At 36.3% G+C, this 25942-nt stretch overlaps 1 protein-coding gene across 1 annotated transcript in view; it reads left to right on the top strand.

Annotated features, from left to right (window-relative positions):
• The window catches only part of DMD (dystrophin), a 1043539-nt gene that overhangs the window by 296210 nt on the left and 721387 nt on the right, over nt 1–25942 (top strand). The window contains 2 exon segments of the mRNA XM_058043463.1: nt 18423–18601; nt 19551–19673. Coding sequence (XP_057899446.1) covers nt 18423–18601; nt 19551–19673 — 302 coding nt within the window.

The following is a 25942-nucleotide window of genomic DNA, read 5'->3' as shown; positions in this document are numbered from 1 at the left end:
ACAGAATAATCAGATTCTGTGTTGCTAATTGTAATGCTAAGGGAATGTACTCTGCCTGTTTTGTTTCATGCTGGAAAACACCCTGGACAAAGTAAACTAAGTTAATTAAAAAGAAAGCTTAACCAGTTGTGTAAGTATAATTAATTATATTAGTGTATCTTAGTATTTTGGGAAAATGCCAACCATTAACTGTATGAAGCTTACTTTCTATAACCTATTGTGTATGTAAGACTTACATATATGGCATACTTAAAGAAAGCTTTCCCAGAAGAATTGTCAAAACACACAGGGATGGTTTCCAAATTCATTACCTATTATTTGTACAATCTGGGAGATCCTTCTACAGTTTCCTTTCTATGCCCTTTAGAGGTAGTAAAGCAAAGATGATTGTCTGGTTTAGCTATGACTAGAGTGAAGAAAAAAAGTAACACTTCTCTGATATTTGCTAAAACTTAAGGCTTTTAAGGTTGCTGTCAAACATTGTTTTATGTATTTTATATCTCTCTACTTATGCCCTAAACTGTGTTATTTAAAAGAAACCAAAGTGGTTTAGTACTTAATTGTATTTTGATTTGTGCCCTTGTAATATATGCAATGGCATGGTGCTTCACAATTATGTTATTGCTTTTTTTTAGTGATCGTTGTAACTAAGAAAAGTCTACATTCCAAATAGAAGAATTAAATTATTAATTTTTATTAGCAATTTACACAGCTCCATGATGTGAGACTTGGCTCCTTGGACTAAAATTAGAATATAAAACTAAAAGAGAGATTAATTTCTTTAGGGTCATGGAGCAGTGTGTGCCTAGAGAGCCATAACAGAGACCTCTATAATGGCTTTTTGAGCAGAGCCTAATAAAGGAAGAAATTGCAGCAAGGCTCTTATGCCAAGAGCCTGCAGTTTGCTGAATATCAACAGGCATTTTACTTATTGAACTACAGCAGCAGAAATGCTTAAGTAGAAGTTTGCCTTTCTTTGCAAACAAAGGCTTTTAGTCTTCGTGGAACCTATTCCACGTGTTGCATAGTGGCTTTGAAAGTCAGTGGGTTTCCATTTCTGAGGGCTGTTTATAAGTATAAGATGCAACTTCTCTGTAAAAAAGCTCCCACCAACCTCTTTAGGACTATATTGGCTTTATTTATTTATTTATCAAGAGGCTTGTTGATTGCAAGGAAATGAAGAAAAATTAAGCTACTTGTTTGAACTGTACTGCAGAATTTTCTCTTTTCCACAAGGCTCTTTGCCATTCTGGTTTAGGTATCTTATTTTAATTTTCTGGATTGTAAAATTGAAAGAGAGCACTACTTCAACAGTTAGTAGTACTCTTAAAGAATGCCTTATAAATCTGTATGAGTATACCTCAGAGCAATGCTATTGGCTGTTTAACTCAGCAAATTAGCTTTAGTGCATAAATCCATAGGAGTATATGTCCCTTAACAGAAGCTGGGTTTGAAGAAACAAGAACTTAGTGTGGTGATTTATTGAACATAACCACTTTTCATGGAGCATGGGAAAGCTGCAGTGCTGAAATCCCTTTAGAACAGTTCTTCCACATTCCTGCTCATTATAACTAATTATGAAACAGGTCCATCAGGTGCCATTTTAAAATATCAGCATCTGCCATCAAATGTGTTTACAGTAATTTAACACTTCACTATGTTTAAATAATTGAATGTGCAACAGAAAGAATTTCATCCATAGTCACTCACACAGAATTGCAGTAGAAATAGTGCACAATGAAATTGGGGAAAAAATGGTGATGCACTGAAGGAAGAAATAAAATCTTTGTCTGATAGGCAAAAAGGAGATTATCCTCCTTTCTGACAATTTCAGTCTGTTATAGCATTTATGTGCTATGTTTGGAGATAAGATGAACAAATAAAACTTCATTTGCATACCAGTAATGAAATAATACCAATTTAATTAAATGCTGATTTTAGGGAAAATCCACTTTTTTGAAAAGAAATTTGTTTGCTTTGATCGGTAGCTCAATGATAGCTAGTTTTAGTTTGACATTACTCAAGTGGAGTCACAAGTATAATTTTCTAGTTATAATCTGATTTTTTGTTATCCTTATTTCAGTCAGGAGCTGGGCAGTGGTGGTGCAGCCATGGGGAAGGTTTCACAGGATTTAAGCCAGTCAGCTCTGAAACAATCTCTTTCCTTCCCCCAGCGCTGCTCCTCTCTATAATTCTACAGTGAAATGGTTCAGAGAGCTTAACTGGTTTATAAATATTTATTCTGGTTTTGCTCTGGGTCTTATTTTGCATTGGTTTTATTATGGCTTAACTTTAGAATCTCCTCTTTATGAACTGAGATAAATGTGCTAGTGCATTCTCAAAGCTAAGAGTTAGGACAGTGCAACATGTGAAAGGTAGGAATTGCAAAAACTGTCGTGGCTTCCTTCCTTAAGGTAAAGATAAAACTGTTGTGAAACTGCATGCTAAGTTTAAAAATTCTCAGCCTGTCAGTTTACTTCCTAAAGAAAGATGTACAGAATGTTTCTTAGAATGAAAACTGTAGATTAGGAGAATATTTTCTTCACTTTTCTTTTCCTGTTGCAAGAGGTGCTTACTAATATCTACTTTGAAGTCAATACATGACTTGTTTACTCTTAATTCCTTGGACCATAGGGACAAACTGTCCACATCAGTGTGCTTTCTCAGTCTTTATTTTTCCTCTTAAAATGTATTTTAGCAAATACTTGTTAGAATATAATCAGTACTGTTAGCCACAATATCACTATATAGTGCACAGAATAATAATAATATAAATGTTTTGGTATTTTCATTGATTTAAATGCTTTATGCATGTTGGAAATATGCTGAAATTCTCATGTTTTATATCACTGCAGTTATTTTGTAGATTCACCAATTGCATGGCCTGAACTGAAATTTTATGTTAACATGGTCTGGCTCTGTGTAAACTGTGGATAAAAGAACTTTATTTAGTAACTTACTGGTGAACCCATCTTTGACTGAACCTATTGCTTGGGTTTAAGGAGACATATACCTCCCATATATGTGAGGCATATACCTCACATGTATAGATATGGGTACCTCTGAAACCTTACTAGAAAACTGGATCGCTAATTTTCTTTTTCGTTAAAGACCTGTGGATTAAACTGTTTCTTGAAGGCTACTGTGATTTTGTGTAATGCTTCATTTTCTCAAAGCATTATTCAGAATTAAACCAGATGCCATCTAACGTGTGAATGATTTTTAATGTTTGTAAGGAGCATTATCAATGTACTCTCAGGTATATGTTATCTGTTCAGAAAATGTTTCATAGTGTTCATCAGTATATACTCTGATTGCTCATATAAGAGTGAAATTGCCATTCCCTAATTATTTTTTATTACTCCTAAAATTTTCTGAAGTCATTTGGGTACTGCTGTGATTCTTTTGGCTGCCTCTGTTTATTGTGCTCCTGCCCCCTGGTTATATCAATTCTTTCTAAGCAGTTGAGCTGGTGCTTGATGCTCCCTGATGGGCAGTTCTAGATAAGATGTTTAGGGGAAGCTGATAGCAATCAGCCTCTGGCTGCTCTTTTGGAACTGACAGAAGCACAAGCCTGCAGCAGAGGTTGGCACAAGCTAACCCACACCATTTGTTCCAAATGCTCTCTGGAAAAGTTATGCCCTGAAGAAGAGCCTGTGGAACTGGTGAGGAAGATAAGTCTCTGTCACAGGAAACATCAGAGGCAGGGACACCTCAGCCAGGGTGAAGAAAAGGAGAGTGATGTTTCCCAGGGAGTGTCTCCTGCAGGGAATGGAGGCATTCCTCTGCAAACATGACCATGTCTTGAGAGGTTTTTTGCTTGTCAGCCACTTGGATCCAGGTAGCTGCAGAGTCTCTCAACTCTCTGACCCTCTGGATGCTCTCCCTTGCTCATTCATTTGGGCACTAATCAATGGGTAGTGCCTGGGTATCTAAAGAGTGACTGCAGAGTTCTGGTGAGCATGAAGGGCAGGGTGCTCTCCTCTCCTGCTGGTAAAGAGGAAAAGCTCAAGGAGGACTGGACATATTTGCAGATCAACTTTTGACTTTGGATCTGGTGTCACAGCTGGGTCTTTGGCTTTTTCCACTGCGGGGACCTGTTTGAGGAGCAATGCCTGCTTAACAGGACTGTCAAAGTGGATAAAGAACATCTTTGGCAATAAGTGTCTAACTTTGTGATGAGGGCTGTAGCCCAATTGTGTCAGGGAAGGGGTGCAGTAAGATGAAGAGAAGGGCAGGAACATCGGACAATGAAGTTTTTAAAAACATCACTTCTGTGATGAGGTATCTCTCATCCTCCTTATGTAAAAAACCAGTACAGGAATGCACATGAAATAGGATAGGTGGACTTGGACATCCACCAGTTGCAAAGTTGTTCTCTCACTGAGAGTCCAACAGCTGGGGTGCTGAAGGAAACATGGACCCAGAAGTTGGGGAAGAGTGGTTGTGTCCTATGCAAAATAGGGGCTGGAGAAAACTCTGAGGAGTGCTTTAGATCAGTCAATATATCATCACTGTATTTTCAACAACTGAAATAGAATATTATCATTGGGTGTGTTAATAAATTTAACTTTGTGAACTGTTCTGAAAGCCAAGATTGCCAGTTCATCTTTGGATTCTGTACGCAACATAATTTCATATGTAACTTGGGGAGGTTTTGACATTGGTGTTAATCACAGTTTCTTTATATGCATGTTTTTCTGCTGAGATTCCCTCTATGAGTGATGGACTGGAACTTGAGAATTTGTTTTGTAATTGATTCCACTAGGAATTTAATTGATACTACAGACATATTGCATATTGGATATTCAACAGACAGACATAAGATGTTCAGATGATAGTGATTTTCCATTCTCACTGCTTGGCTTTTTTTTAAAGAAATGACCTAGAGGTGAGACACCTCACTGTATATCCCAGAGTTAACTGCTGTCTTCTGAAAGACTTAGGATCTCCATTATGGATGCTTTATAGTCTGACTACTCTGGCCAAATACAAAGAAACAGAAAATTTACAAGCTTTTATAGATTGGTAATTCTCATTAAACTTATAACTTTCTAGTAGTCCATTCCTGACTTTCTTCTCAGTAATATCTGTTGCAATGACCAGTGCAACACTAAGAACAGAAACAATTAATACTTCAAAAGGTCAAACTCTGTCTTAAATCCATAACTCTCTGTTGCATAACTTGCTAAGGCTGGGACATTTTTATGAGGAAATATCATTGTCTATGGCATGTTAACATTTTATAAAAGCAAGGCAATAAAAATACATGTGTAAAAACTTTGTTTTAAGAGATTACCTGGACATACTTACCTGCTTCTTTCATGTTTTCTCTAGCAGGATCTTCAGAAAGCTATAATGCTTGAGTTGATCTTAAGATTAATTGGTAGATCACAAACATAACAAAAAGAGCCTGACATGTAAGGTTTTTGAACATGTTTCAATAATAATGTATTATCAATTTTTGCTATTTATTCCAAGCTAGGAGCACACAGAAACTATAGAAAATATGTTTTCGTAAGTATTTTATTTTGATTCTGCTTGTTTTATACTCCTTTATTTATCCTGGTGTAGGGTGTTTAGTTTTTGTGTTACTTGTATACTTAGTACCATTTTTGCAAGTTTCATTGTTAAATGGTATCCTTGTAGCCCCAAAGTTTAGATGAAAGGCACAACAAATTACTCAGGAAGTAAGGACCTGTGCATGCTAGGAGTTGCATGCCATTGAACTGAAAATAATCATGTAGGTGAGACTTAAGTTCTGGACACTGGCAACTGCTCACTATATCTTCCTTACAATGCCATGGCTACAGTGGCCACATGGGTAAGTTTAATTTCACTTACGTGAGCAGTCTAATTGGAAGGAAGAATCTAAGTTTTGGGACATTCAACTATGGTGTTTGTCTTCTGGTATCCCTTGGCTCAGGTTTGTAGAAGAATGTGGTTTTGCTGTTGTAAGTACACTATATCTTCCTTAAAATGCCATGACTATAGTGCTTTAAGTTTATTTTCGCTTACATGAGCAGTCTGATTGGAAAGAAGAATCTAATTACAGAAAGTTTTGGGATGTTTAACTATGGTGTTTGTCTTCTCGTGTCCCTTGACTCAGGTTTGTAGAAGAATGTGGTTTTGCTGTTGTGAGTACATCTGCTGTATAGCTTTGCTGGTTAGTTGGCATCAAGATTTCATGCTATTTCAAAGGTTTAAAATATAGTTCACTTCTTATCTGTGTGCTCCAGAACTGAGAGGCTCCTAGCATGCCTTCTGCTCATGCTGAGGTCTCTGGTCAGCTGGAGCTCAGAGGGAGAATGGTGTGGGGAAGGCACTTGGCTCCCATTGCTGCTTTATCTGTCCTTGGCAGACTGAGTGCTTCAGTCTGCATCAAATCTATTGCTCTGGATTTGGAAATGTGCTATTTCTAAGCTATTAGAACTTTTCATGTTTTATTAAAAATGTTTTGTGCAGGCCCAGAATATATATTACTAAACTGTTAATGCTGCAAGTTAGTGAAACATGCCACTTCTCTGTCACTGGTGTCACTCACTTGTCCTATCTGAATCCTGCAGGCTCAGTTTTGATGTAAGCACTGTATTTTTTGGTAAAATGGGCTAAATTATTAGCATGTTGGGCCAGCTTGCACAAGCTGCTTGATGAAAATGGTTGCACAACCAGGCCCAAAGATTTTTCAGGAGTTAGCCAGTCAAATAAAGACCCAAACCAAAAATTAGCTAAGCAGAATAAGATCCATTTTATGATTATTTTAGGATATTTAATAATTATCTGTAGTTTAAAAAGTATTATATATTGGTAGTTTAAAGTTTGGAGAGCTGCTTAGTTTTTCCTTTAGTTCTGAAAGATTTTTCAGTTCTATGGTTTTGGTTTTTGTTGACTTTTTATGTTAATCTAGGGAAACAAGTCAATGAGAAGCGACACTGGTAACCTTTGTATTAAAATATTTTTGTAGTTTTACTACAAGACTGTACACTGTTTAAATGTGAAAGGAAAATTTCCCAGTGGGTTTGGGCATGTATTTCATTTATTTAGCTGTTTATTAGATATTTCGGGCCCTGTTTCAAAGCCTAATTTCAGGTCTTCAGAACACTGAGTTCTTTGTGAAGGTGACCTCTTCTGCATTATTTTCAGATTATGTATGTTGTCTTAGCTAATAACCATTAAATCCCTTCTTTATGTTTTGGCTAAAGTCAGTCTCTCTAGCACTGGGAAATTAAACAAAGACTTGAAGAAAATGTTGGTTTCCACTGCTCTAATTTACAATCCTAGACTCTGCTCCCATAACTGTAGTTATGAATGTTAATCTCATCATGACTCTGTTTGAGTCCTGTACCTGTAGCATTGCGCATTTGTTTAATTATTCAGCCTGGAAAAGTCAATTCTAAATTCTAAAGTCAATTTTCAAGCACGTCTTCTTATGATCCTTTTTTCCCCCCTTAAAAATGCTAATAAAAGTTGGTATTTGAATTAGATTTGACCTTTAAAAAATATATTTTGTTTCAAAAAACATAGATTAAGGCCTGACATTACATAACCTCTTTAGAAATAATAATGCTAATTAATGGACAAATGTATATTCACTTGGTGAATCTGAATATTATGTAATTTATTTAATTTTGAAAAGAGATAATTCAAGAAATTATAATTAGTACTTGCAAGTTAAATATCAAGGGATACTATGCTAATGGTGGAATTAGCAGTTCCATCTTTTTCCAGGAGTATATACTTTCTTAAACCTTTACATGTTCTTTTTCTTTTATGCTTAGCTACTGCTCTGTATTTACAAATTCTTCTGCTTATTAAAATATTCACCAACTAATATTTAGAGTTAACCTGCTTATTTTTTGTCGCTTCACAGTCCTATCTAAACATATTTTTAGGGCTGTTTGCATTTTCTTCATTAGCATAATGCATGATAAATATGTAATAAAGCTGGTTGTTGTTCTAATGCATTCCTAACTCCTATTTACATTATATTGACTGCACTGATTAATCTCCAGCTTTCTTTCACATGCTCTGTTGATGTACTATTAGTTGTTAAATATGTATATGTATGCAATATGTGGAAAAGCTCTTTTGCATCTTTAGTCTAATTCTTTATCAGAGCTTCCAAGAATAGTCAGACATGACATGTTATTTTTATTATGATTTTGGTCAGGTTATTGCATGGATATATTTCCCCATAATTGAAAAAAAAAAACAAAAACAGGAGCAGGGAAGTGGAGCTCATAGAAAAGCAAAAGCATGAAACTGTAGCCTGTATTAAAATAGTATAACTAAAAATTAGTTAGCATTAACTAGAATATAAAAATGATGGGAGGAACAGAACATTTAGAACCTAATTTTTCATTGAAGTCCTGTTTACCTGCAATATCAGGTAAACATCTCATTATAAAGGTTTTTTGAATGCCTCGAGTTTTGTTGTCGTCACTTTGATTCTTTGCTTCTGTTCCTTTGCCTTGCTCAGAACCTTGCTTTCTGAAGGCAATAAACTTTTCTGCATTTCAGGCTGTATTTCTTCAGGTTTGTATGGTCGTCTTTTGTTCTTCTGCTAACATTGTCCTTGAGCTTGGTGGTTTTGCTCTGATTGCTTTCTCCCCATGATATATTTAGAAGGAGCACTCGTGTGGCTGCTCTAAGCCTTCCTTTGAATAGGCTCTCAAAACAGTTTTGTTCTCGACGCTGTCTTACTTGTGACTAGCAACTTGTTTCTGTTCCACTTGTAGTTTATCATTCTTGGACATGTCAGAGCAGAAAACAGAATTCCAAATCAAGTCTTGTTAATGCTTTGTGGAGTAAAATCAATATTATATTTCTTGAAGATGAATTTGGTTTATCTTTCAAAATTGATATTTGGATGGAAAAAGTAACAAGCCTTGCATTTCAAGGCTGTGATCTATCTGCTCCTTGAATGCTCAAATGTATGAAGTATTTTCAGAAGGTGCTGTTGTACATAACACTATACTATTTTACATACTTGCAGCTATTCTGTCAAGCTTGATGAGTGTAATTTTGCAATTTTTGCTTAATGTGACAGGGTTTTGTTCTGTTCTTGAATGCTTTGTCTACATTTCCTTAACAATAGCTGAACATACACTACTAGAGCATTAAAATGAGCTGTGCTTTGTTTAGACTGGAATTCCTATGTAATCTGAAGAGTGGTTATATTGAGAATGTCCCAAAATTTGTATCAATTCTAGAAACTCTTGAAAAGATTAAATTACCGTTTCTTTACCTTTCATTTTTGAGTCCAAGCTGACTCAACAAGCCTCTACCATAGCACTCATTCATGAACTACTACAAATGCTTATTTAGGTTCTAAGTGTATTGCAGTGGACTAGAGATTGGTGTATTTAAAGCATTAAAAACATAAATTTCTTTGAGTTTTTAATAAAGCCATCCATGAAAATGCTGTGCTTTGAAATTGCTCCTATACTGCATCATAAAACATTCCTGGATTTAGCTGAGTGCTGAAATGTTGTTATTCCATTTGTTTCTGTGAGTGAAGACCATGAAGACAATTAATAATTCTGAACTAAGAAAAATGTCAGAGCACCCTTTTATAGTGGAGTAAAAAATGTCTAATAAACAAGGTGTTCCTGTAATACTGATTTGTGGTCTGTATCTGTCCTGTTTTAGGGCAAATTTGGGGCCCATGCAGGCCCTTCTTACACAATTTGCCCTCCTGATACAGTACTTAGAAGGATTTCCTTTTTCAGAGTGCAAAGTAAAGGATTATAGTGCTGCTATTATGCTTAGAGGGTAATTGTTGTAATGTTCTAATACTCATGGTTTTCCTTTTATGTATTAAATAAGTTTAATGTATTGTGCTTCACGTTTGAAATTTGCTATATTTGTTTTGTTTGATACACACATAATATACCATTTGGCACCCCAGTCACACCTGGCTGCTGTGGTTGCATATTTACAGCTATTCCATCTTGCAGGGGACATTTGAACTAAATATTATAGATATGATGTCCTCAAATCCAGTCTGATTCCACCAAGCTGTAGCATTTTAAAGTCTCCTTGGCTTCTCACATGCTGCTCCTCACCCACCAGTGTCGCACACAATTCTGTTTCCTCAGGCTGAGGCTTGCATGGGCTGGAAAAGACAAGACACCTTCTTTGTGCTGCATGTTTAAATAGGAGTCATTAAAATGTTGATTTCTGAGTCTTTACATTATGAATTACCAGACATCCTTGCCCTAAACCTATTTCTCTGCTTTTCCAACATTAACCATGTATAAAATTGTTGAAATGTAAATGGAAGCTTACATTTATGCAAAACATGAGCAGATGTTTCCAACCTCAGAGTATGGGCTTAAGAAGTTCTCACTGTCAAGCATGAGCAGTTCTCTTCCTCAGATAATCAGATTTAAGGGTTTTTTCTTAAATTGCATTGCAGGTAGATTTTAAATCACTTTCTGGAAAATGGAAAGTGCATAGTAACCCTTCAGTAAAAGCTTGCATTTTTAAAAAGTATTGGCATGACACATTTTAGACTGCTTTTCCTCATGATCAGCCTAAGGAAAGAGATCAGCATATTATTCTATTTGCTGCATTCTTGGTGAAATAATCCCTAAAATGTTAAAAATAAGTTATATTTAAGTCTTTTTCTACCCTGTCTCTTTACCATTTCAATGCAGAAATGATCATGATATATATAAATTATTAAAATTATGGTTTCAGCATTTTCAAGATGTGTATGTATTTTTTTAAGATATGCTTTTAAATTGGAAATAGCCTTTTTTCATCTGCTGCAGTTAACATTCTTAAAGAGCTCATTTGTCATTTTTTGTACTGTTTATGTGCCATACATAGAGAAGCCTGTAATATCCAGGTAACTGGTTTTCATGTAGGTGGAGCCACTTCACACATGCAGTGAAAATGCAGTATGTGTAGCCATATGACTCATCAAGAAACCTCTTCTTTGAATTTAAAACTCACGCATCAAATCAATTTGTACACATGAATTTCTGTCAGTGAGTGTTCTCTTTTCTTATATAGCCTATAAATATATATCCTTTATGTATTTCCTAAATACCCTATATGGAACTGAACCTTAATAGCTATGAATTTTCTCAGTCTCTCATGATGATATTGGAAATTTCTCTGTCTTTTTTTTAGCTGAAATTAATCAAACATTCATGCCCTGTCGAAGGATGGTCTATTGAATATAAAAATTATTGCATTATACCTGTAAATGATACTCTGCCCTAAGTTAGTGGACAGTGGGAGTTATTATTGAAGATACTATTATGCACACTAAATTTTGTATTTGTTTTAAGATATCTAGAACTCATTTTACACCTGATCTTGACCTAGAATTTAGGAATTTTCCTGCATAGAACTTTAGCTTTGTTCCTTAAAACTTTTGCTGCATTTTTTCTTTGATAAATCAAAACAAGGCTAGGAATGGCTTAATTTCAATTTACAGCCAAATTGGTCCATCTTGGACACTTTCTTGTATTGGTTTCACTCTTTTTTCCATTTTGCTTTTCTCAAGTTTCAAACAAAATAAGTTGTCCATAAGGTTCTAGAGGGGTAAAGTACAAGTCACCTGTAGTATGATTCAGCATTCTGTTTTGTTGGTTTGGGATGGAATTAACTCAGGTGATTTTAGCTTGCCTCGATATCAGAAATAGCACATTCAGATGGGAATAAAAGGAAGGTACAGACACTCTGGCAGCAGAATCCCTATTCTGTCCTGTAGTGGCTCAAAAGAATGCTGTGTTTCCCAATGTTTTTTTTGGATTGCACTTGAGGAAGTATTGCCTTCTCTTACTGAGTATGCAATCACCTATCCAGCACACGGCTCTTTCTATTTTCTATTCAGAATTGGCTGTTTAGATTTCAATTGCCCTTTTTCATTTACCTTATATCATTTTACCTTTATGAAAGAGTTTACAATGAAATAAAAGTAATGAATTTATCTCCATATGAAGTTATGAAATCTTTAGTTACTGGATTTCCGTCTCTAATTTTCTTTTCTTTTTTTTTTCATAGTTACCTGTGCAGTTTCTCTAGACTAAATATTTATAAAAGCTAAGTGGAAAATGTACAATATTTTGAAATATTGTCCCATTTGCTCTTTCAAATATTAACCTGTTTGAAAATATCTCAAATACTCTTAGCAAAATTACAGTTTTGGTGATTGCTAATATTACCATTTTTGAAGACTATTTCTGATTCAGACACTGTAACTCCCTTGATCTGTCTTCAGTTTCAGGAAGGAACTCTTCAGTAGGAACTAGGCAACAGGGTATATTTTAGGATTTTTTCCTCTGGCCCTTCCTGCCTCACCCCACCCCTCACTGCATTTCCAGGGTTTGAAAAATCAAACTGCAGCTTTCAGTAGTGTATATCAGTTTTGTGAGTATATTACCTGCTGACTATTATTTGTTATTTCAACAAATTGAGGAGAGTCATGCTCACCCCTACCCAGTGACAAAAATATCAGAATAAAGCATGATATGATAAAAATGCCCCAAATTTTTAAAACCAGAGTTTTATTCCTTTGCTATTTTGACTTCACTTCTTTCTGTCTCTATCTTTGCTGCTAAGAAGACGCTTACTTTAGATATAGCTTAAGTTGCAAAGGTTGTGGTGTTACTAAATCAATATTTAATACTACAAGGAGCCTGAAAAAGAATAAGCAACACCTTTACTGTTCAGCAGAGGTATTAAGTCTGATTTTGCAGGTTTCAAAAGCAGAGATAGTATCAAGTTCACTTAACCTGGATAGTGCTGGCATATTAGTCCAAGGCTCCTTCACATTCATGTGTCAAATCAGAACAGACATTCAGACAGATTAAAGGCATGCTCTGCCACCAAACATTTCATTACCAGATACACTTGAATTCTGCAGCACTTTAATTCCACAAATCCTGACCTGCAATTCTAAAACACAAATGTGTTAAACTTCTGACAATATTTTCTTCATGCTGCTGTTGTGGCCTTATTTAATACAACCTACAAAGGTCAGCATTTTGAATGTACTCTGTAGTTCTTATCCATCAGGTTTAAAGCATTTTTCAAGGAAATACCTGCTTTAACTTTGCTTTTAAAATAAAGTTTTAAAATCATTAGACTTCTTACATTTCAACATTTACAGTTCTGCAGTATTTCATACATTGATTTTTGTTTATCTGCAAGTCTAGGGCTATTCTTTGAGGTTACTTGCAAAGATTGCTTTCATTTTGAATTTAACATGCAATCTCCTAGTGGAGTAAAAAACTAAGGCAGAAAATAATCCCCGGTTTAAAAAAGAAGCAAAACCAGTCAGTAATTGTGAGTAGACACTGCAGTTACTGGCTGGCCTTTCAGACACTGCAGAGGTTATTGCTTCGAGGTCTTAGTGGCAGCAGTGAGTGTCAGTGGAGTAAACCATTACTACTACTGTATTTCCTGCTGTTATCATACCATTAGTATAAACATGAATGTAGGAAAATATCATTTTGAAACCCAGGGGAGACTGAGGGAGAAGTATGTATACCTTTAAGCAAAACACCTTATAATCTTTGCCTGATAATCTTGTTTGTTTCTTGGTGTTTGAATAAGAATGAACTACATATAGGCTCATGTTTTCACAGTCTAGGAATTAAGTCACCAGTAAGAGCAAATCTCAGATGGGGCTCAGGATTCTGTCATAGCTTAATGTCTGTACATGGACTTGTTAAATGACAAAAGTATGTATTTGGAGTAAAAATTACCAAGTTTACAATTTCCAATTTTTTTTTTTTTCCTTTAGTTATGAGGGCAACATTTTGGAGATTCTTTTTATTGCTAATTTTCCAAAACATCCATTTGAGAATGAAATCTTCCTTGTTTTTCTTGCTTTTAAAGAGTAAGTGGTTTCATTTTTACTAGTACATTGTCATGCACTTTCAATTGCAAATTTTGGTTCTTCCAAATAAAAATGAGATCATAATATATACCTTGGGTTTTATGAAGGCTCTTTCAAAATGTTTTGGTCAGACTTGTCGGGCAGATTACTGCAGATTTTTGAACAGGCTTTGTAAAGTTCACCCTTGTCCTTGAGGCTAAAAGGTAAAACTAATAAAAGTTACATCTGAGTTGTGGCTGCCCTTTTATAAATGCTTTTCTTTGCCCTCGTCTTAGATCTTGTGGCTGAGGCAGGTGCCACACTAGGAGTGGCCATAGGAATTTGGAAATATCTCCTGTAATGAGTTTACATTGCAGAGATGTAAATTTTTAATCATTTATGTATCTGTCAGATTTCTGTTTTATCTGAGGAATTTGAGAGCTTCTGCTTTCTGAACAGAAGCATTTGGAAAAAATAGTAGAACCTGTAATAAGTATTGATGTTTTATTCATATCTTTAAAAGCCTTTAAAAAACCCCAACCCCCACTCTGATAGAAGAAACAACAACATCCTTTATTTATCATAAAGAAAAAAACCCACATAACCTCTGAAAATTCATATCAGCTTTGAGAATCTCATTTTATCGTGGAAAGAAAGGCAATGTTTTTTTTTTTTTTTTATTTAGCACAGTTTTAAAAATATCATTTGGGATAGCAGCAGGTGATATTAAAATACTGGGATTTTCTATTACTATTGTAATAGAAGCAAACAGCATTAAGTGATGTATAGGATTTAGAAATTAGTTTTCTATGGTTTCTACTTTTTGATTCTGTGAAAATCCTAGCTGCTTCTGTTGAGGACAAAGGATTTCTTGTATTTTTTGGGCTCAAGTCTTATATTGCTTCTCAGCACTATATAAGGTAAAGTATGTTTTAAAATTTTTCTCTCTAAAGAAAAATCTAAAGAAAGTATCTAAAGAGACTAGATCAGCAATTTATATACAGAAATACAATCTTTCTGGCAGTGCAGCAGGCCTTTAAGCTCTCTTCTTTCAAAGTTATTTTGCCACTAGTTTGACGCAAAGGGTAAACACAAATAGTAAAACCATTTCACAAAAAATAGTGTCAGAACTGTTAGTTGATCAGAGCTTGGAGAAAGCAAATTATTATTAAAAAGGAACCGTTATAATAGTAGCTGTGTATTTGAAACTTTTAGGACATATTTCCATAAACATTTTTAACTTGTGCTCTGTGTGTGGCTTTGTGTGCATAATGTAACACTGTGTAGGAAAAGTTGGAATTTGTTTGTATTTCTGGACCTCTATTTTTTGGTATGGAACTTATTTGTGTTTTGTATCCTCCTCATTTTCACTCATCCCTTAATGTTAGCAGGAATTTGATCATTGACCAAACATATAGATGCAGGAACCAAAACACTTGTGAACTATAAGGCTTATAAAAATTGGCTGCTGGATCACTTTTTGAAGACTTTGATTATTTGAGAACATATCAGGCTTATTGTAGCCATCCTTAACAAACAGTCAAACTTAACAGTGGTTATATTCATCAGGAAACAAATAAATATTGCTCATAAAAATCCAGCTGCAATGAACTTTTATCAGGCAAATTGCTTCCCAAATTTAACCTGTAATAATCCTTTAAAGCCAATTGCACTTAAACACAGTGGATTTGGGTTACATTTCATGATTTTAATGTTCTGGTGTGAACTCAGATTCTTTCTGCTCTTTTGGTACTTGTTACCAAATAACTGCTTTTCTAAATGAACAGACCTTACTATACATTAAAATTTATGGTTAAAATTGAGCTCTTGTGGTGTCTCTTCAGACTCAGACAGGCTTTTTGCCCATATATCAAAATAAGTGTTTTGTTTAGTTTTATTTTTCTGTATTTTTTTAATTTGACTGGAGACATTCCCTGGACAGACTCGTCTCTCTAAATGGTCACGGTTGAATATATTTTCAGGGGGAGCACATACAGTTAGGGTTTTGCAAAGTAATTTTGTTTCTTTGATGATAAAGGATTCTTAAAGAAACCACAAGCCTTAATAAGTAATCCCATGGAACAGAAAAGGTATCAAGAAGAATTGTCGGAACTATATGGTCCATGTGGCATGTTCAAGTCACTTTTTTCTTTTGAAAAATATTAATCTGTCAGCATAAAGTTTTGTACTGAAAAAGTTTGCTCTCAATAATTGGAACACTCATCTTGGAAACTTTTCCACTACTTTTATGTAACTGTATCTTATTAAAGAACTGGAGTGGTTTCCAGAGCTTTCCAAAGTCTTTCAAATTCTTTATTGATAAAGACGTCAATATTACTTCTGCTAACCTTATAATGCTTCCCATTTTAAACTCTTTTGACTTGTAGTCTACTTAATTTTTTTTCATCCATTTTATTATTTTCAGTCCTGCTCTGGATATTCTTTGTCAAGAAAACCGATGAAAATTTTTTGATAGAATTGCCTCTGAGTTGAATTTGAGAAGATAAATTGGTCTGGGGGAAAAAAAAACATGGATAATTTTCTCAAAACTAGTATTGGAGAAATGGCTTAGTCTTAATATCTTTACTTAGTTTTATTTAAGAAATGTATTTTACAAGAGTTTGAGATTAGTTTTTAAGAGGCATGTATTGGTTTGACAGACATTTTTGCCCCACAAATGAATGTAGACATATTTACAAAGAAATACTGAACTTCCTTGCAAAAAATGTTTGAATTTCAGTTTATTTACTGTCTAGCTATGAGGATTTCAAATAGCCATCACACAGCAGGTGGTAAACCTTAGACTAGGATTCAAAATAAGAAAAGGTGAAGGCAAAGTGTAGCAGAAGTCATTCCTGCTCTGATAATTCAGGAGCACATAAAAAGACTTTTGAGAGATGGATTGATATTCAAAGCTTTACAACTATGGTTGTTTAGCTATTTGTTGTGATTAAAAAATTAAATCCTTTCCTACTTGCCAGTGGATTTTGACAGCTGCATATGTACTTTCTATTTGTCAGATAGAATGGGTAAACAATTTTTGGCGTGTATATTGTTTGCTAGGAACCCATTTTATTTATTGTGTGAGATATTTTTGTAGAAAAATAGTAAGGTATTTGCCCATTTGGTTAACATTTTGAAAAGGAATGTAATGAACAAACAATAGAAAAATCACAGATGGCACTGATCATCCAGTGTGTACTCTTCCCAGTAGGAAGGCATGGATATTCATGTAGGCATCAATTACTAAGTATACGAAGTATAACAAAATGGTGTTAGAATATTCAAGAGAAGGCAAGAAGACATTTGCAGTAAAATACTTTTATTATGGAAGTGGGAATGTTAGAGGGAATGTGCCGTTTTTCCAGCCACTGCTAAGTAGAACTAAAGCTTCAGCTGCTTCTCATAAAGTGCCAAGCAAAAATATGGAGATGGGTCAGAAAGCCAAACCAAAATTATTCACAGAATGTCTTTTCTTAATTTCCAGATATATATGCAGCTTTTAATGCAAGATGCCTTCCCACATTCTAGGCAGGGAGAATGAGATGCCATGTTGTAGAACCATTGATATATTTTATTTTTTCTGTGAACTCAAATCTTAGCTAAGATTGGATTGATCTGAGACAGTAAAGACTCATAGCTCCTGGCTTTCTGCCAGCCCTCTTGTTAAAACATTCGTGAAATTCATGATAAATTTCTTGTACAAGTGTCCTTTTATATCTTGATTCACTAGACTGAGTGTAGGAAGTAAGCGTCAATGGCAAATAACAAAGTAACTATTTCAAAGAGCTGCCACATGCCTTACATTTTTACAAATCGTTATTGACTTGAATTGTTGAGTCAGGGAAAGTGCTTCTCCTGCTGATGTATGACATGGCTATGTGCAGAAGCTGAAATAGTCTTTGTGTTCATGCAAAGTTTCTTGTACTGACTAAAGGACATAGAAATTTTACAGGCTATTTTTTTAAAGAGTTTTTCTATTATGTATTTTACTGTCTGTGAATACCACGTTCCTTTGATGTTCCACAAATTTCATGAAGAATGCAAGACCAAGTAGAACATAAAAGCTATGTAACTTTATTGTAGTTTGACTTCAATTGTGGATTTTTATGAATCCATTCACAAGAAAAAGTGGTAATTATTTTCCCCCCCCCCACATCTTTGATGCTTTCAGTGGATAAATGATGTGGGGAGAATGTAAAAGGCATGACTTGGAAAATGAGGCTTTCCTAACTTTTTATACTTGCAGTATTTATACAGCACAAGCAAATACATTTTTTCCTATGTCTAGTCCTGCTCAATGGGGATCACAGTTTTAAAAATTGCATTTTGACACAAGAAATATAGATGGGAAGCTTATGCTGAATGAGGTAACATTACCTGTATAAACTTTGGCAGCTTTTCACTGATATGCAAGTTTATTCTGCAATTTTGGAACTGATGGTAAGGTTCTAATTAGTCTCTAGAGTATTCACGTGGACAATAGATTGCTCATTATCTTATCAACTTTCCATTAAACTAATTGGCTGTTTCTCATATCGAATGTGGAAACTGAAATGGCACATGGTAATTTGTCTTCCAGATGTTGCAACTGCCTATCCAGATAAGAAGTCCATCTTGATGTATGTGACTTCGCTCTTTCAAGCCCTCCCCCAGCAAGTCACCATGGAAGCCATCAGGGAGGTGGAGATGCTGCCACGGCACACAAGGATCACTAGAGAAGAGCACGTAGAAGTACACGAACAGCATTTTTCACAAGAAGTGAGTTTCACTTTTCTTCTTTCATCTTGCTGTGCTAAAGTGGTTGTTTCCCTGCCTACCCCATGAGTTTGATGTTAAATGGCCAGTGGAAAACAAAAATCCCATGGGTATAATGGGCAAAGTCTCATCCACAGGCAAGTCAGATGTACTTCTCTGCATGTACTTTCATACTGGTTTTCATCTCACACCAAACTGTTTTAAAAATTACCATTCAGCAAGTAAGTGCTTTGCACTTCAGTTGTCCAGCATTGTGCGTTTTGATGGTGGCACGACACATCAAAGAAACACAAATTTGGGGAGGCTACATTTAAAAGCAGATAGAAACATCCTTACCTTTTTAGAGAATAGATGTTGGTGTTTATCCATAGTCATGACACAGTTTTAAATTTTAGCATTTTATTTAAGATGACCTGCGTTTTAAAATAATCTCTTCTCTGTTTACTGTTGTCCTCTTAAAAAACTCATGTAATAATTGGAATTTATTTATGATTGCAATGTCAGTTTTTGTTTTCACTGAAACCATCAGACAGCCTCTTTTAAAGTGTTTAGTGCATTTTAGGCCTAGATAACTTGTCTTAATTTAATCTGTATGATTGGGTATGGGATGCTCACTCTATTTTAGAGTACTGAGCAGATAAATATTGGCTCTGTTTATTCAAGATGTGACAAATGATCACTTGCTTTTTGAGCCTCTGCTTGTAAATTATAAAAAAGCTTCACTTTACATTGGTATTCTGCTGGTGTGGAGTCCTGACAGTTTGTTGCTTTTGGAAAGGGTATCAGATTAAATGAGAGGTTTCCTTAATACCATCCCATTTTACCTGCTGAATACCAACACTGTCCTTGAAAAACGACCTTCCTGCTTCTTTTTCTTCAGCTGCTCTTGAAATCAATACTTACTTCTACAATCCATGCTCCTACCCATGTGTGCATTCTAATTTATTCGTAGATCACAGTCAGTGTACCCCAGGGACCTTCGCCTTCTCCTAAACCGCGGTTCAAAAGTTACGCGTACGCACAGGCGGTGTATGTCACAACCCCTGACCAAAAAAGGAGGCAGGTTCCTCCACAGGTCTGTCAATATTGCAATTCTTTGAGAGAGTTTTGTTAAGCTCGTGCTTGGAGTGAAAGAGCTCGTGCACTTTGCTTGTACCTGATCTTAATGACCTGCTTTTTCCAGGACTTTTCTCTGTCGAGTGTTTACTTTTTTCTGTACATTTCTGCATGGCTGGCAATAGCTGTTGTGCTGATTGTAGGGGATGATTAACATTCAAGCACTGCTGTTTCAGAATCAGAAATTTCCTTCTTTGTTCAGTCGTTTTTTAAAATATTACATATATTGCCTTAAAATGTATTAGAAGAACAAATCTAACATAAGCTGTATTTGGCATCTATTATATTACGGCCACAGGTTCAGTTATGGAAAAAAAAAGAACCGTTGGCTTTCTCTCTTTCTCTTACCCTTCCTGTTAAAGAAAATAGTTAATGATGGCATTTCTCAGAAGGTTACTGTAGTTGGAAAAAAAGGTGAAACAGGTATTAAATTTTACCCTGTTTTATTGGATTACAACAGTTGGTAATTTTTATCACAAATGGCATCTTGCTGGTACTGAGGTTAAGGGGTTATGTTTGATTTTTTACTTATTTGTTTTATTTTATTTTTGCCTTTAAGTAGCTGGGGTGGTTTAATAAAACTTGTTTCAAGTAATCCTTATAATGAGAATTTCAGTAGTTGCATTTTTATAACTTTTGACAAGTATGAGACCCAAAGGTCATATTGTGTTCTGCAATGTGAATTCCTTTCATTACTTCAGGGAGAAAAGATCTCTGTGTATGTGGTGCTACAGTTTGAGTTTGCCTCTACGTACTTAATTCTGTCTAACATCTAAAAATCTATTGCAAAATTATACTTCTATTCAACACTGTATTCAAATCTACCGTTCAAGTGACAGGTTTTTTATTGAATAATGACTTCTTTTAAATACTCCAGGACAGAAAGCCTGTGCACACAAATATGAGTCCTGCCTACATTACTCTAACATCAAATGTGTTGCAGTGATGAGTCACACAGCTTTGAAACAAGATGGTTAAAGCAATTTTAACTGTTCTACTTAGACACTATACAGATATTTTAGAGTAATGAAAAGTTATTATACAGGATAGATTTTTTTTCTTTTTCTTCAGGTACTTTTATTGTGATCACTTGCAGGTTTTTTCAGCACCTCCACCATCAAAAGTAATGTATAAACTGAAATAAATGAAGTCATTTCTACACAAAGCATGGTTGCTGAAATTTACTAAGATATAATTTGATTATCCAGTCCTCATCTTGCATTCCAGTTTTCAGATCTCTTCTTCTTGAATTTGGAAGCTTAATCTACTACACCTTCATGCAAGAATTAATACAATATATTATAATTCTACCAATATGGCAGGAGCTGAAGACATAACCAGAATCTGAGCCAAATTGTGCTACAGCCACAACAGATATTAACAAATGGAAAGCATTTACTTAAGATTCCTTTGGGAAAGCCACCAAGCAAATTCTCATTATAATCAAGATAAACTTGAATTATACATATAATAATTAAGATCCCAAATCAATACATAGATTTATTAGTCAGTGGTTTGGGGTTTTTTTGCCTTCAGCTATGTAATTCTTAAAGAAGAGCTGTTGTTTACCTGTTAAAGCAAGTTTATAATGCTGGTTAAATAGTGGCTCATAATGTTTTCTCCAGATACATGGAGCAGGTATAACTTAATCCCATCTATTTTAACTAAATAAAAAAAATATTATTTCCTTTTCATTTCTTAGTAGCATTTCAATTTTCTGCCAACTATATTATGATTTTTGGATACCTTTGTAAAAAATGCAGTTGCCTTAAGCTTTTCAGGAAAATCTAATTCTCTAGGGGACTACAATAAAGAAATCAGGAGAAATTAAACTTATTTTTCTTGGATTTTGTAAAGTTTAAGAAGGTGACTTTAATTTCCATCTAGTTATCAAAGAAAGGTTTATTAGATTTAGTTGACTGTTGCCTGCCAATTTCCATGGTATTTTTGGTGCTGTCATAGAGAAGCAATTTTCACTAAGTATTTTGGTCTTTTGTTAAAATCATGGAATCATTCTTTTTTTCTCAATCTCTGCAAAGTTTCTGCTTATAGGACTTGAATATTATAATTTCCCCAAAACAGTCATAATTAAATAAGGCCTCTTTCCAAAGATTTTGATCATGATCCTTCAAATTTGACCAAATATGGCTTTTGATACATGGCATACATTTGCTTTGTATGTCAGTTGTCAGAAATTGTGAGAGAGATGAATTGTGATTCTCTGTGCTCCATATTGGCAAGAAGGAATAACATTTCCTTTCACACCATCATTTGTCAAAGTTCTTTCTCTTCTATCTTCTACCCTTGTCTTTTCTTTTATGTCACATTTCACCTCATTTCTCTTTCCTCATGTTCACTCTTCCTAGTAGCTTCACAACTCATGTGCCTTCAAATTCACCCTTCCTTTCTGAATTCTTTCTCTGTCACTCAGGAGGGTACTTGCAAGACCTTGCAAGTATTTCCATTGTGCAAATTGTGGCCAGAACAAGTTTTGCTTTTTTTTAACTGTGACATTCTTCAAATTCAAGGGCAATCATTGCTCTGCAAACCTGTTCACTCAGTGACTTATTCAGCCAGAATTGCTTCACCACTTCTGGTTGAACCAGTGAAACATTTTCAAATGCCAGAGGTAACATGAATAACAGTTTTTCTGCTAAAATTCAAGAAAGGTTTTCCTCCTTTACCTCGTTTACTTAGACAGTTTTCATAAACTCATGAAGCTCTTGGAACAAGACTCTACTTCTCAAACCTGAATCCTTGAATTTCCTGAATGAACACTAAAAAAGGTCCAACAGAAAATATTTATGTTTTCAGTTTTTATATGCCAGTTAGTGCTTGACAATTACAGAAGGCTTGCCTGAATTTGCAGGTCTGTATTTTGTCTTGTATGTGTTCTTGTAATAAGGCTTCACTTAGAAATATCCAGCTTAATGTACAAATAAAAGGATCCTCGAGTAATTTTCTGAAACATTTCAAAATCCTAATTTAAAACTACTCATTGTCTTCTGTTTATATTTTTGAAAGCACTGGGGTTTGTGTTATTGATTTATCTCATTGAACACCTGACCAAGAAGAATGCTATGTTTACTTTACATTTTGGTTTATAAGATCTGTTCCTAGTATTGATCCCTGGAAAATCTCCTATCTCACTGCTTCCATTTTTACTTGTTCTACAGGTCTTTTAAATTCCTTGGGGGTGGTGACTCTACCACTTCTCTAGGCAAACTGTTCCAGTGCTTGATAACCCTTACAGTGACAAAATTTTTCCCATTGTCCAATCTGAACCTCTCCTGGCACAACTTGAAGCCATTTCCTCCTCTTCTATCACTTGTTATGTAGAAGAGGCCAACCTTCACCTCACTACAAACTCTCTTCAAATTGTTGGAGAAAGCAATAAGGTCCCCAAGTTTTCCCCCAAGCCTCCTTTTCTCCAGGCCAAACACCCCCAGCTCCCTCAGCTGCTCCTCATCAGTCCTGTGCTCCAGACCCTTCCCCAGCTCTGCTGCCCTGCTCTGCACTCACTCCAGCCCCTCAGTGCCTTTCCTGCAGTTAGAGGCCCCAAACTGGACACAGGATTTGAGGTGTGGCCTCACCAGTGCCGAGCACAGGGGGACAATCCCTGCCCTGGTCCTGCTGCCACACTATTGCTGATCCAGGCCAGGTGCCATTGGGCACACCTGGCTCCCTGGGCACACCTGGATCATGTCCAGCTGCTGCTGACCAGCACCCCCAGCTCCTTTTCCTCCAGGCACCTTTCCAGCCACTCTGTCCCAAGCCTCAAGACTTTCCTGGGGTTGTTGTAACCCAGGTGCAGAACTTGGCACTTTGGCCTGTTAAACCTCATTCAATTGGCCCATCAATCAGCCTGTCCAGATCCCTCTGCAGGGCTTTCCACCCTCCAGCAGATCAATATGCCAACCTAACTCGGTGTCACCTGGAAACTGAGTGAGGGCAACCTCTATTCCTATTGAAAAAAACAGTGCTGAAAAGATAAGCATTGAAAAAATGGGGATGAACAAAATCTGTGAGTATTTTGAGACTGGTGCTTCTGTAAATGAGCTTCTGACAGGTCCTGTCAGAAAGGTGAGTCTGTGAGTTTGGCTGCCTTAAATTATCTATTCAAAATCAAGCCCATTGATCTCTATGATTGTTGATTTTTGTTCTTTTTGCAGGAGTTATGTTTTCTTCATTCCACATTGTATGAAGTGTGGCTTGTGTGCAGAATTACTGTTTAAACTTCAAACTGACAAGCTTCAGTGTGTTTGAATTGAAATAATTTGAGATGAAGTAGTGGTAAATAGGGACCATATTTGCTAGCCCATCATGATGTGATTTGGGTCCTAAGAATTAGGGGCTTCACCTCAGGCTTCAACCTTGTCTTTATTATTTTCTGAGAAACTCCTAACCATCCAATCATTACTTGTGTTTTCCAGAAGTATTGTAATGCAGTTTTCTTGTTTTCTGGATTTTTTTAATGTGAATCTTACCCAGTTGCACTTTGTCAGTCAGTTCATACCTATAATAATTAACTTGAAAAGTCACTAAAAGCTCCTTATAAAATTAAATTGAATTTATTCCCACAGCACAGAACCCTTCTGGCAGTCTTGCCCTTGAGAATGGTGGTTTTCTAGACCCTTAATTTGCCTCACTCTTGGTTTCCTGCCAACAATTTAACTTCTTTAAAACTGCTGTGAGACCTCCTTTCTGGGACTCTTCAGGATTCATCTGTGCCACAGAATTTACAGATGGTACAGCATCACAGGATTGCTTTATTGCTCTCCTTTGTACTAAACCAGATATTTCTTTTACTTAGAAGCTGTGATCTTAATGCTGTCCTGTTTACCTTATGGTGTAGTCCTCTTTTGGAGAGGCGTCAGAAGACAGTTAAATACAGACAAATAGAAGTTTAGTTCCAAATTTTTGGTAGTATTTTTAATGTAAGATATTTATCACATAGAATATCCCACTGTGTCAGCATTGGAGAGATTTGTGGCATAATTTAAAGTGGAATTTGGGAAACTGCAGAAATACTGAATTATCTGAACATTTAGTCACTAGATCATGATGGATATAATTTGGGCAATGTCATGGTTTGGGCCTGGCACAGAGCCAGTGCCCCCATGAGAATACCCTCTCCCTGGTGTCTGCTGTGAGATGTGACCAGGAATAAGCAAAGCAGGCTCCAGCTTAAACATAAAGAAAACTTTATTACCTAAACTACAAGAAAAGAAGGAAAAACCTATAAGGGAAAAAAATTGAAAACCTTAGAAAAAAGCACTTTCCTCCTCCCCACCACCAAAATTTCCCAATCCGATACATTGCCCCAAATCACCAAACTGCCCAGTCTGGCACCACCCTTTAGGATATTCAAACTTCAGTCCATGAAGAGGAGAGGAGTCCTTCTTGCACCATAGGCTTTCCCTGGAAACACGCTGAAACCTCGTGTGCTTCCATGTCACTCGGCACCACCCGGAAAGTCCTTTTGCCGCTTGTGACATCTTCCTTCCATGCTCAGTGCTCTCACCACTGTGCATGGACCAGAGCTGCTTTTAGGGTTGTCTTTTAAGGATGCCTTGTCTCACTCCAAAAAGGCACGTTCTCTGCTTTGGGACATCTGCCCCCCCCCATTTTTTTCCAACCCCCTGGGGCCGAGGGGTCCCCACAATGAACCCTCCTGGTTCTGAGGCACTGCCTCCCCCTAAGTGCAGTCTCTGTGTCACAGGAATAAAACTGAGTCTATGGCTACACAAGAAAAGTCCAGCCAAAAGGCCACTCCAATCATCTCTCCCCACTCAGCCAGTCTTCTCCACATCCCTTGGGCCTAGTTCTTGGTTTTTTTCATTTCCTATCTTTCTTCTTATTCAGCTCCGAGGAGGATCAGCATTTTTGCGAGGTCCCAATCATGAAATTTAAAAAATTCAGTCTCTGCCTGTCCCAGAGCTCCGGCACTCCCACACTCGCTGCTGCTCCGGCCGGCCCCTCCTCGCTGCATTCCCCCCTTTTCCTCCTGGGCCGGCCGCTATCAAATTCAGACACCGGCTCTCCTCTCTCTCTCCCCTGGTGGGGGATGGCTGCCCGATGGCTGTCTCTTGGGGCTCTTCCACCCTTCCATCCTCAAGGGCCTCCTCACCCCCATGTCTGTCCAGGCCCAGGCCTACCACATGGCTGCCCCTCCCCTGGCCAGCAGCAGCGGCTGGACGGGGGAGGGAGGTCCGACCTCCGTCCCTC

The sequence above is a fragment of the Melospiza georgiana genome, chromosome 2 (genome assembly GCF_028018845.1).
Source record: "Melospiza georgiana isolate bMelGeo1 chromosome 2, bMelGeo1.pri, whole genome shotgun sequence".
In the NCBI taxonomy this organism is placed as follows: Eukaryota; Metazoa; Chordata; class Aves; order Passeriformes; family Passerellidae; genus Melospiza; species Melospiza georgiana.
The sequence above is the reverse complement of the archived record's forward strand: the minus strand, read 5'-3'. Positions and strand labels throughout refer to the sequence as shown.